The 13,610-nt window shown below is 42.5% G+C and overlaps 1 protein-coding gene across 1 annotated transcript; it reads right to left on the bottom strand.

Moving 5' to 3' along the window:
- Positions 1–11,520: 11,520 nt before the first annotated feature.
- LOC127440680 (relaxin-3 receptor 1-like) lies at positions 11,521–13,162 on the bottom strand. Its single transcript, XM_051697417.1, has one exon. It carries the CDS (start codon positions 12,998–13,000, stop codon positions 11,801–11,803), a length of 1,200 nt encoding a protein of 399 aa, XP_051553377.1. The 5' UTR covers positions 13,001–13,162; the 3' UTR covers positions 11,521–11,800.
- Between the last annotated feature and the right edge of the window lie 448 nt (positions 13,163–13,610).

The following is a 13,610-nucleotide window of genomic DNA, read 5'->3' as shown; positions in this document are numbered from 1 at the left end:
TTACAAGTGAGGTTTACCATGATATTAAAGGGATGGTTTACCCCCCCCCCCCCCCCCCAAACCTGTTCCAAATGAGTTTTGTTCTTCTGTGGAACACTAGGAGAATGTTAGTCTCAGTCACCATTCACTTTTATTGCTTCTTTTATCATACAATAAAAGTGAACAGTGACTGAAGCTAACATTTTGCCTAACATCTCCTTTTGTGTTCGATGGAAGATAAAAGGTCAAGAGGGTTTGGAACAACATGACTGTGTGCGAATAACGGCAACATTTTCATTTACAGGTGAACTGGCCCTTTTAATACTTTTATACAGTATTTCTCTATCTGCAGATGTTCAAACGACAGTTGAGCATCACCATTTTCAGAAAATTAAATTATTTAACGCTTATAATTGAGTCAAGCAGCTACATTTAAAAACTTCACTGAGAGCGACACTCTTAAATGGAAAATCCACTTGTATACTTGCAAAGCCTCTGCACAGTAAACACATTTTTATTTTATTTTTTTTATTTTTTTGTTTTTCTCCATTTAACCTTTATTCAAGCAGGTTAGTCCCTTGATATTTGCATCTCTTTGATTTTACAAAGCAGACTTGTCATATACTTACATTAGTCTCAAAACGATGCTAAAACAAACAGACAACAATGACAGCGATACACCAGTGCAAATTAAACTGTCCCTACCAAGTCTCACAACTAATTAAAAACAAGTGCTTCCATGCAATGGCATTTTGTTGATCTGCATAATGGAAATGAGTCACTTTATTTTCGAAATGCCTCCAAGGAGCTCTCCAGGGAAAGAGAGATCATATACAATTACCATGAATCATTATTGTTAATTGACTACTGAAAAGACAAACATGAAGGACGCTGTCCAGCAATGCCTTTGAGACCAAAAGAAACACCGTGTTTGTGTTTTTCTATATTTCAGGGCAGTTCTTTCATCGACTATGAAGTGATGTGTTGGCAGTGTAGTATTTGTGACAAATCTCAAGTGTATAAACCCAATCAAGTGTCTCAAACTGTAGCTCAAGGCATTTGTGTTTAGAGTGTATCCATAACTGAAAACATGTAAAATCACATTTCTTTCTTTTTTCGTGAAGAAATCAGGGCCTGCATTTCGATTTGAGCTGATTTTTCATCTAGATCAGCTTGGATCAGCCAAATTGATAGATGGCTAGCTTGCAGTTTTGCAGAAGCTACTTTGAAATTGTACTGTAGTGTCCCAAGTTGTTAAACTACAGTCAAGCTACTCCCTTGTTTTCCCTGTTTCCTTTTCAGTCTTTACATGTGTTGTCATGTTCTGTGCCTGGTTTCCCGTGTTTTTGTTTTCGTTTTATTCTGAGTTACTTTGTTCTCATTAAAGCTGCATTTAGATCCTCATTCCTCATCTGCCTCGTCACAGAAAGACTGACCATCCGAAATGGATCTAGCAGCGTGCTTTGTCCAGTTGAGCCGAGCGAACTTACCAATTAGAGAATACTCTCGTCTGTTTAGCACCTTTGCCAGATACACGGGATTTACCGATTCCCACTTAAAGTCCTTGTATCAGATCGGCCTCATAGCTCACAAGTGGAGGGAATTACCGGAGACCGGTGATTACACATGGGAGGAATAAGTGGAGTTAATTTCAGAGACATTTGCTTCAGAGGAACCTCCTCTCTCAACCCCGGCTGAGTCTTCCACGCCCCAGCCTGTTCCATGTCATGTCACAGTAACGCCTCAGCCTGCTCCACACCATGTCATGGTCAAACATCAGCCTGCTCCATGCCACAGTTACGCCTGAGTCTGCTCCATGCCATGTCACCACCAAGTTCAAGTCTACTCCATGCCATACCACAGCCCAGCCTCCCACGGCCCTTGTTTCCAAGTTAAATTATCCACCACTTATGTCGGTGCGTAGGGTCACGAAGACCCTTCCTCACAGTTTGTCAGTACTTATGCCTGCCACGGCCAACGAGCCAACGCCCACACCTGCCACGGCCAACGAGCCAACGCCCACGCCTGCCACGGCCAACAAGCCAACACCCATGCCTGCCACAGCCAACGAGCCAGAAGCCTCGTCCGTCCCAGAGCCTGTGTTTCCAGGCCTCCCAGAGGAGGAGGAGTAGGAGGAGGAGAAAGTCTTTCGTTTCCAAGTCTCTGCCCATGTATATGACCACGGAGGTAATTTCCAAGTCACTGCCCATTTGCACGACCACAGAGGTTGTTTCCAAGTCTTTGCCCATGTTCACGACCATGGAGGTCGTTCCCGAGTCTCCGCCCATGCCTACGACTACAGAGGCTGTTCCCGAGTCTCCGCTCATGCCCACGACCACAGAGGTCGTTCCCAAGTCTCTTCCTGTGTACACGACCATGGAGGTCATTCCCGAGTCTCCGCCCATACCCACGACCACAGAGGTCGTTCCCGAGTCTCCGCCCATGCCCACGACTACGGAGGTCGTTCCCGAATCTCTGTTCATGTTCATGCCATTGGAGGAATAGTCTCTGGGGGCAGAGCCATTGGAGGAGAAGACTCTGGGGGCAGAGCCGTGGAAGAGCTAACTCCTACATAAAAATGTTTTTTTGCATAATGATTGTTTTGAAATGTTTTACATCTATATATATATATATATATATATATATATATATATATATATATATATATATATATATATATACAAGCTACACTTAATTTAATTGCATTAAATTATTATTATTATTTTTATTATTATTATTTATTTTTTATTTTTTTGTGGATATATGAAGTCAGTTCCCCTCAGTATCACACAGGTGTCTGAGCAGAGTAACCAGAGGTGGAGCTCAGCACATAAACTATGAATGTTATCGCAAGCCCTTTAGACATTTAATCTCATGCATGATATGAAATATAGATATCTACAATTCAGTTTTCACTACCTAAAATGCTAATTCTTGAGATCTTCTAGCGATATTGTTCATTCCCTATCTGTCACTCACTCGATGTTGTGTCGAAGTAGTGACACTAGGGGTCACTCTTGGGAGCCCCAAACACCTCTTCTTTTTTTAAAAAAGGCCAATGGGAATTTGCGAGTGGAATTTGCATGCCACTCCCCCAGACATATGCGTATAAAAGGAGCTGGTATGCAACCACTCATTCAGATTTTCTCTTCGGAGCCGAGCGGTTCTATTCATTGAAGCTGAATTCATCCGCGAGTTCATTCACCTCATCTGCTGGATTTTATGGCACATTTCAGCAGTTTCTCCCTCTCTGCACCAATGGAGTGCAGAGAACACCCCTGGGTGCTTCGGCAAAACAATATATAAAAAAAAAAAAAAAGGATATTTTCATTCTAAAAGAACGGCACACACAGAACGTCTTTTTAAAGATGTCTTTCTGTTTGTGTGTTATTCCTGGTTGCGGTCGTTATCTCTCCACTTCTGATGGCCACGATCGCTGTCTTACGTGTCTGGGCACTGCCCACGTGGAGACATCGTTCGTAGATGGGTCTTGTCCTCATTGCGAGAATATGACCATGGCATTGTTGCGGTCACGGCTTGCATTTGTAAGAAAGCATGCCACCCCAGCGGCTCCCCGCCTCTGTCCTTCTACCTACGGGTATGAGGCCGTGCCGGTTAGCACTGGGGGCGATTTGGGGACATCAATTCGACCACCTCTGCCGGGTATCCACCCACGGACCACCCATTCCCCAGCACGCTTGCTTGCCCCAGTCGGGCGCTCAGACGAGACCGCTGGCTCGTCTCAGGGCAAGTTCGACCTCTTGTTCAGAGCCCGGGAAGACAATGAGTTATCGAGCACAGCATTGGTGAGTGGGCTCGTCCAGTTGGACACAGAGGCTTCGACTGGGCTTCCTCCTTTGGGAATGGTTGCCCAGTCCCAGGCCGACGTGGAAATGACGGACATGCTTTCCCGGGCAGCCGCGAGCGTCGGGCTAGACTGGAACCCTCCACTCTCCCCTGAAACATCACAGCTCGATGACTGGTTGCTGGGCTCGGTGCGCCGCCCACGGCCATGCCCCACCCCCATTCCTTTTTTTCCAGAAGTGCATGAGGAGCTTACAAGATCGTGGGAGGCACCTTTTACTGCCCAGTCCCAGTCTTTCAGCTCCCCCGCTTTCACTACCCTCGATGGTGGAGCGGCCAGGGGGTATTCGGTGATCCCCCAGGTGGATAAATCGCTCGCGGTGCACATGTGTCCGCAGAGCGCCGCCACCAGATGCGGGTGCCCGAAGCTCCCATCCAGGGCCTGTAGGTTTACATCATCCCTGATGGCTAGGGCCTACGGTGCCGCTGGACAAGCCACCTCCGCCCTGCATGCCATGGCTCTGCTGCAAGTACACCAAGCCTAGGTGCTAAAAGAACTGCAGGAGGATAGTTCTGACCCGGGATTGATGCAGGAACTGCGCTCGGCGACCGACCTCGCTCTCCGGGCGACGAAGGTCACAGCGCGGTCCCTCGGGCAGGCGATGTCCACCCTGGTGGTCCAGGAGCGCCACCTTTGGCTCAACTTGGTTGAGATGCGAGAGGCTGACAAGGCACGGTTCCTTGACGCCCCCATCTCCCAGGTTGGCCTGTTCGGCGACACCGTCGAGGACTTTGCCCAGCAGTTCTCGGCAGTGAAGAAGCAGACGGAGGCCATACAACACATCCTGCCCCGGTGCAGCTCAAGACCCCGCACCCCGTCTGCTCGTCACCAAGGGCGTTCTCCTGCAGCAACAACACCGGCTCCGCCACAGCCCGCACCTGTGGCCCGGCCCTGGCGTGGAGCCCAACGCAGGAAGCAGATGCCACCCGTCTCACGGCAGGCCGCTAAGAACCCGAGGAAGGTTTCGAAGTGCCCCTGAGACAGGCGACCCAGGAGCGAGGAGACCTGCTTCTCTGGAGCTGGTGAGCAGACCACTCCATCCCCCGGTGGAGGGCTGGGAGGAGAATCCTTTGTTTCATTTTCTGCCGCATGCCCAAGAGGCTGCGGTACCCAAAAGTTCAACAAAAGAGTGCTTTTCTCATTTCCTGGGTCACATGGCCGGTGCGCACAGCTGTCGTCATGGACTCCCTGCCCCTGTGCGCCCAGCTGTGGCACAAACACACCCACATGTGATTGGTTCCGGTGGACTACGGGGATGAGATTCCTCCTCCCCCCTCCTCGGCCAATCTTATGGTGGGCGGCAGGAGCCAGGTAAGTGCTTCGATGTCCCTGGACTCAGCACGGCCACGAGGCTCGAGTCACCTCGACGTGGCACCTAGAGCTCCGCCCTGCCGCGAGGCCCCACCCGCCAGTACGTCCGACGTGATCATTCCCGTGGTCCCCCTCGTCCGGAGTTTGGGCGCGTGGCTCGCTCTTTCCAACCCATCGCGATGACTGACCCAGACCGTCCGACTTGGCTACGTGATTCAGTTTACCAGGCGCCCGCCCAGGTTCTGCACCGTGTGAGACCCTGTATCCTGTTCCCTTTTGGTAAACTGCGTCTTCCTTGGGCAGAGGCCCCACTGCCCCCAGTCGCCATGCTTTGTAGAAACTCCTCCCCATTCGGGTAGGACCTACCATGGGACCTCTCCACATGACATACTTCTGACAAGACTCGGTAAGACCATGTGGTCTTTTTGGGCAGGGTGTGGTCTCCATGGTGTCTTCCCCTTGGGAGGAACACCCCCCAATGTAGACACTTATGGCTCCCAGTTGGTTAACAAATTCCACTCTTTTTGGGGAGAAAAGAGAGGATAACAGTCCTCGGCTGGGCTAGCCTGTCCCTATTGTTGGGCAGTCGACTTGTTCCCGAAGGACTGTTCAACATTCATAAGAGCGTTGGGGGAGGTTACATGATGGCCTGGTGCGCTGGCTATGAGGCACACAGCGGTCTGCCCATCTCGCACTGCCAGTTCACGTAACACAGTTCAGCTAGTTGTGGAGTTTTGTATAGGGACCCCTAGTGTCACTACATCGACACAACGTTGAGTGAGTGACAGATAGGGAACATCATGGTTACTTTCATAACCTCCATTCCCTGATGGAGGGAACAAGACTTTGTGTCCCTCTTGCCACAACGCTGAACTACCCGCTGAAATGGCCGGGACCTGGTCTCGGCTCCTCTGCACAAAACCTGAATGAGTGGTTGCATACCAGCTCCTTTTATACCCGTATGTCCGGGGGAGTGGCATACAAATTCCACTCGCCAATCCCCATTGGCCTTTTTTCAAAAAATCAGAGGTGTTTGGGGCTCCCAAGAGTGACCCCTAGTGTCACTACATCGACACAACGGCTCATTCCCTCCATCAGGGAACGGTGGTTACGAAAGTAACCATGACGTTTTCATGTCAGCAATTACGTTGGCTTGACAAAGCCAACATACACTTACTCAACAGATATGGTTCCTTAAAGCTTTCTAGCTACATCCAAAAAACTTGGTACAGACCTTCAGACTGTTCTGACTTATGGTGCCTTCAAGTCATTTCGAAATTACTATAATTACAAGATTTCGACTTGTAAAAAGCATTCATGTCTTCATAGAACTAGTAATTAATTACAAGTTGTAAACTCTGAATTCTATGAAAGCTCTGACTTGACAGTTGTGATGTCATGTAAAAAGAGCCAATATGGCAGCAGCCTCAACAGTTAAAGGTAGTGAAACCATATTTTTATTTGATATTTTACTATGCCATTAATGCCTGGAACATTTGTTTATTCTTAAAAATTTTGTAAGAACATATAGATTAACATACATATTTGGCATTATGTTGCCATAGAAATAACTTATGAGGTCTGAGGACGTGAACAGCTTCGAGTAGAATCTACGAACTGCCATCTTGTAATTACAGTAATTCTGACATGACGTAAATGCACCAATGGTATGCTACATCTTTTCTAACTGATCAGAATTATGGTTTACGCACAGTGGACGATCAAAACTCCAAAAAATCCAGTCATGCCTGTGCAGCTCCTGTCTACTTGAATGGGAAAAAACAGAAATCTCCAAAACGGTTGGTCAAGATTATGATCAAAGAACATATTTCAAATCAGCAGTAAAATCTGACAACACCGGTATCATTAATTGTGCTTCTTTACCTCAGATTATGCTAAAAAACACAATTGTCTCGGCTTGTATAGCTAATACGCATGCACGTTGTCAAATTGATTGACAAGCGATGTCTGAATCTAAAAGGTGATTGGCTCTTTTACCATTAAGGCGGGACTTCCTTTCTACATACATTGACCTTTGGCTGCCATTGGGTGTTCCAATTTCTCCCATTAATTTTAATAGAAGTGGCCCATCTCTGCTAAATCAGCTCTGGTAACAGTGCGAATAATAAGTTAATGAAGTCATAATCAGTCGTTGTAGTCATGATTTGTGTGAAAGTGAATGTTGAAAGTCAGTTGTTGTTGCGCCTCTAATGTACATATCACCAGGAATCTGCAATGAAATGCAGAATTCGGCATGGAAAAGTCAGTTTGCAAAAATTTTGAGGAATGTTCATTTTATGAGACTAGGTTGAATCTTTCATACAAGGCTTTGTCAAACCAACATCAAAGTTTGCCTTGATAAAATGTACCTAGTTATTTTTATATTATAATTTAAGTCCAAACAAACTTCTTTTTGTGAAATGTTTTACTTGGAAAATGTGCTTGAGCTATATTTTAAGAATATGCCACTTGGTTTGATATTTTGTATCTAATTCAATGACATTCTGACATTTTTAAGTCTGACTTAAGTGTACAAATACTTTTTGATTTAACTGGAACCAAAACCGATGTCCATGCATTTGCTACGGTGGAAATGCATAATAACTGAGTCCATGAAAATTTTAGGTTTTCCTATAAATTTTATTCTATACCACTTCATTCACAGTTGCAAAATCTAGATCCGATTAACAGAAACAGATGCAGGAATGAAAGACTGTACCTTCACATGACAGATGTGATTATTAAAGAACCCTTCAAGAACCCAGTCTGTGGATCTCACACGAAATCTATATGAGCATGCAAGAAGAGCTGAGGAGACTTAACCAAGATTGACAGTTCACAATGATAACCGAAAGACGAGGGGTCGCGCTCATGCACACGCCATTGCAATCTATCTCCAAAAGCATGTCAGGTTGAGCGGAATTCAGTTACATTGCTTTATTATTCTGTGTGCATAAATTCTAATGCCTTTCATCAACCGGGACGCGTGTCAGAGAGCCCACATGACCATATTCTACATTGCTGTCACTTAACATCATAATGTTGCATGTCAGTGGCATTCATTTATCAACTTTGGTTTGGGTTATTTTGGAATTTTAATTCAATTTTGTGTAAACTAAAAAATAAATAAAAAAAATTGGCATTTCACTGAGTCATTTTGTGATATAGTATTCTGTGCAATGTGCTTTGGTTGTATACTGCACATTTTTAGCAAATGCAGTAGGTCACCTGCATTATATGCACACATAAAACTCACATACTGTACACACTATACATAATATATACTGCAGATATAGTAAGAGTAGTTAGTTGAATATGCTATTCAACAGTCTCTGACACACATTACAGCAAAACTTTACTTTATTTGTGTGTATTTAGCCAGAGCTCTTTCGGAAATATCATACCATGCACTCTTTCTGAATATCAATGCATTCTGTAAAAATTAAAAATGTATATACTTACAATTAAAGGAATATTTCACCCCAAAATTAAAATGTTCCTTTACTCATCCTCATGCCATCCCAGATGTGTATGACCTCGCTTCTGCTGAACACAAACAAAGATTTTAAGAATATCTCACCTCAGCAGGTCCTCCAGTGCAAGTGAATGGTGACCAAAATATTGAAGCTCCAAAAGCTCATAATGGCAGCGTAAAAGTAATCCTTAAGACTCCAGTGGTTAAATCCATGACTTCAGGAGTGATATGATAGGTGTGGGTGAGAAATAGATCAATATTTAAGTTCTTTTTTTTTTTTTTACTATAAATCTCCACTTTCACTTTAACACTCTTCTTTTTTTATTTTTACCAATTCACATTCTTCGTGCATATCGCCACCTACTGGGCAGGGAGAAAAATTTATAGTAAAAAAGGGACTTAAATATTGATCTGTTTTTCAACCACACCTAACATATCCGCTTCTGAAGATATGGATTTAACCACTGGAGTTGTATGGATTACTTTTATGCTGCCTTTATATGCTTTTTGGAACTTCAAAATGTTGGTACCAATTCACCTTTATTGTGAGGACCTACAGATATGAGAAATTATTTTAAAAATCTTTGTTGTGTTCATCAGAAGAAAGAAAGTCGATAACATGTCACAATAATGTTCCATTTGTTAACATTATTTAATAACATTAGTAAACATGAACTAACAATGAACAATACTTTTACAGCATTTATTAATCTTAGTTAATGTTCATTTCAAAATATATTAATACATTTTAAAATCAAAAGTTGTATTTGTTAACATTTGTTAATGCACTATGAGCTAACATGAAATAACAATGAAAAATTTAATTTGTATGAACTAATATTAAAAAAAGATTAATAAATGCTGTAAAAATTACATTGTTAATTGTTTATTCATGACACCTAATGCATTAACTAATGTTAATGAATGGAACCTTATTGTAAAGTGTTACTAGAAAGTCATATACATCTTGGATAGCATTAGATTTTCATTTTTGGGTGAACTATTACTTTAATGCATCTCCTATATCATCATTAAATAATAATAATAATAATAATAATTTAAGTAAAAATATCTAAACATCCTTGAAACAATAAAAATGTGCTTGCAAGCAAAATTGCTATAAGACATTAAAACTTATATTTGTGCTTAAAACAATAAATAAATTTAAAAAAAAAAAACATTATTGTTATCTTACACAGTTTATCTTCATATGGAAATTTGTCTTGATGTAAAGATTAGTAGATTTTTATGTATTTTATTTTATTTTATTTTATTTATTTTTGATGGAAAAAGTTGATTTGCAGTGTACTAGTTTAAGCAGGGAATAATCAACCAAACATCAATGATTTGCTTTGAACCCATTTTATTTACACTGAGCTATATACATTTCAACCAAGTATTGCAACTGACTTGTGTTAGAGATTGGAAGTTTTTACTTCCCAAAAATGCCGCAATGAAAGTCCATCAGGGCAGACAGACAGCATATTTAGATGATGTACAGATTGTCAACAGACTGCGTTCTACAGCATTATGTGTCATCTAATGGGAATGTTCAATGAAGTTAAATGGATACTGAACTAAACAATAAGCTCAAGGACAGTTCGAGAATGGTCTCTCCTCATGTGTCTTTGTCCAGTCAATGTCCACAAATTTTCCAGTAGGAGCGAATTAATTTGGTCTCAATGATTGAGTTATTGTCAATTTTCCTGAAGCTGGATACATCTTTTGGAAATACTGCATATCAATGGAGATGTTGGCGGTTTGAGATGTTTGGAAAGGTCTGAACACCAAATATTCCTAGGCAGAAGTATTTATTATGGATGATGTGACAATATACTACCAATCAAAAGTTTGGACACACCGACTCATTCTTTATTATTACTGTTTTCAATTATAGTAAAGTCATCAAAACTATGAAATAACACATTGAGGTAGGAATTGCTGTGTGTAGGGATCAAAAATGTTAAACAATTCAAGACTTTCTTATATTTTTTCTGGATACGTGTTGGCTGCTTTTCCTTCAGTTTGGAGTCTAAATCATTCATTTCAATTTTTTAAATGTTAGTTTTGTTAGGAAAGTCATTTATATTGTCTACAAAACCTTGAGAAGCAAATTCAGTCAAGTGTGTCCAAACTTTTGACTGGTACACTATATACAGTAGAATGTGTTTAATGAATTCCTTGATTTTGCCAGATATGGCACAAAATTTTACTGTCTAAAGTTTTAAATCCATTTCGGTGAGATACACAGTAGTGTGGTCCAAAAGAGACCACATTGATGGGATTCAAAATCAAATTCACAGCAAAAAATAATTTTCTTCCTGACCATTTTTGTCTTGTTTTACAGTACAAAATATCTAAATATTCTTAAAACAATATACTTTTTCTTGAGAAGAAAAATGGCATAAGATATTTAAGTGTTTAGAAAAAAAAAATCTAACAAAACTGAGCAGGGTTTTTATGCTTAAAACAAGAATAACCTTTTGCAATGGAGTCAGAAAGAAAAACTTGATTTAAAGGGAAAACAAGTTAATTTACCCCATTGGCAAAGTTATTGTTGTTTTAAGCATAAACCACTCAATTTTGTTAGTTTGTTCAAAAATAATTAATGTCTTATAGAATTCTGCTTCTCAAGCCAAAAAAAAAAAAAAAAAATTGTTGTTTTAAGGATGTTTAGATATTTGTATCAGAAAATAAAACAAAAATTCTCAGAAAGAAAAGGATAATTTTTATTACTTTCTTTTTTTTTTTTTTTTTTTTGCAGTGAGAAATTAAATAGAAAAATCATTATATTCAAATAAGCAAATTTGTGACATTTATCATGTAAAATGTACTTGCTTCCATTTATGCACATGAGATGCTCTTTGGAGCATTCTCACATAAGGTTTTGCACTGGTATGGTATTTTGAGTTTATACCAGCTTGAGTGCATGCTGCCATTAAAGCAAAAACGGGATGTACCAAATACTAAGACTTTAATGTTTAAATTCACTTTCAAATAACTTTTTCACTTAAATGTGTGAAAAAGAAATATATTAAAAATAAAAATGCAATGCATTCTTCTAGTAGTCTTAGACTTTTGGAACTTAGTGTTCAAGAAAAAGCTTCCGAAAGTTCAAATGGGCTTTTGGGCACCACACTCGTAAAGGTCCTTTTTCTATAATGGTACTGTCACATCCCAATCTCCATTTGCACCACGGCCACTCCAGGTGGAGCCTCTGCCACCTTCCTGTCCACCAGCTTGGCCAGGTTCCGAATGGATGGAGTGGCCCTAAACAGCAGTTTCTTAAGTCCAGTGCGGTACTCCTGCCGGATCAAACAGTACAGCACCGGGTTCAGACAGCTGTTCGTGTGCGCCAGGCATACTGTGATGGGGAACGCATAGGCCTGCGCGTTATAGAACGCGTTGCTGAAGGGCACCAAATCGAATTTGATTAGCACTCCCCAAAGCGTCAGCGCCTGGTTGGGCAGCCAGCACAGGAAAAACGACAGTACCACAATGGTGACGGATTTGGTGACTTTGGAGCGGCGCTTGTGGCGCGCTCTCTCACTGTCCGACCCTGGAATGCCGCTGACGCGCCGCCGTAGAACGAAGCGCAACAGGAGGAGATAACAAACGCAGATGATGACCAGAGGAATCACGAAGCCCAAAAGGACCTTTTGGGTCTGATAGAGACCCAAGAGCATCTGTGGATCCCAGCTTCCAGAGTCCGAAAAGCGCACCAGGCACAGCTCGTCATCAGACAATTGCGCCGTGGTGGAGTAGACCGCGTGGGGGGTGGTGGCCACCACGGACACGACCCAGATACCCAAACTGGCCCATTTCACCTCAACCGAAGCCGTTTTGGGACTTTGCATCCGTAGGGAAGAGGACAGGGAACAGTAGCGAGCCACACTCATGGCCGTGAGGAAGAAAACACTGGCGTACATATTCATAGTCGTCACCGAGCTGATGATCTTGCACATCACCTTTCCAAAAGGCCATCGGAAGTCCAAAGCGGTGTCCACGGCCCAGAAAGGCAGGGTCAGGACAAACTGCAGGTCGGTTACAGCCAAACTCATGACGAAGCAATTGATAGAGGACTGCTTGAGTCTATGGCGCGATTGGAGCAGATACAGTGCCAAAAGATTCCCGACTAGCCCCAGCGCACACACGATCAGGTAGACGAGCGCGATCACAACGCGCATTGCCATGCTCGAGCTGTCGCCATAGAGCTCCGGCGCGGACTCTTTGGAGAGCAGTTGCAGCCAGCACCGCAGGGAGAGGTTCTGTAGAGCTCCCACGGTCCGGTTCGACAGGGCATCGCCGTCATCTAGCGCCGGTCCGCACGCCGCCAAACCCGGTGACAACGCGCTGCCGTTCCCCTGCATGGCGCAGCTTTACGCACCCATTCACGATGTTTACCAGTGCTGATTTCTTTAATATCCCATATACGCAACGCGAGTCTTCTTTACATGCATCCTACTGATGCATCTTGCGATGTAAGATCCTTCTGTGCGCTGTTTAAACTATGAAATATAGATTGTGCTGCATGAAACTGGCACCGGTTGTGCTGTTTCTTTCTCCGCTGACTCCCTCTGCCTTTAAATGTGCTTGTGGAGCGCTCGCAGAGCTTATATAGGGGAAACTGGGGCTATTGTGTCACATGGGGAAGTTGTCACAAGTGATGTATTTCATTAACTACTAAGGACCAACTTCTGCACAAATGCTTGTTTTCTCTAGCAGTGAAAAAAAATAAAAATAAAATAAGAATAATTAAAAAAAAAAACTATGCGGGTTTCAATCACATATTTCAAAACTGTTTTTTGATTTATTTTTTCTGTGGATGCTTTCCAAAATAATAATAATAAAAAAAGATATTTTCCTTAAAAAAGCAAAAAAAAAAAAAAAAAAAAAAAAAAAAACTATTTTATGTCTAAGATCATTACCTGATTTTTTTTAGTTTGTTTAGTTTTGTGTGTGTGTGGGTGGGTGTTTGTG

The sequence above is a fragment of the Myxocyprinus asiaticus genome, chromosome 5, assembly GCF_019703515.2.
Source record: "Myxocyprinus asiaticus isolate MX2 ecotype Aquarium Trade chromosome 5, UBuf_Myxa_2, whole genome shotgun sequence".
NCBI lineage: Eukaryota > Metazoa > Chordata > Actinopteri > Cypriniformes > Catostomidae > Myxocyprinus > Myxocyprinus asiaticus.
The sequence above is the reverse complement of the archived record's forward strand: the minus strand, read 5'-3'. Positions and strand labels throughout refer to the sequence as shown.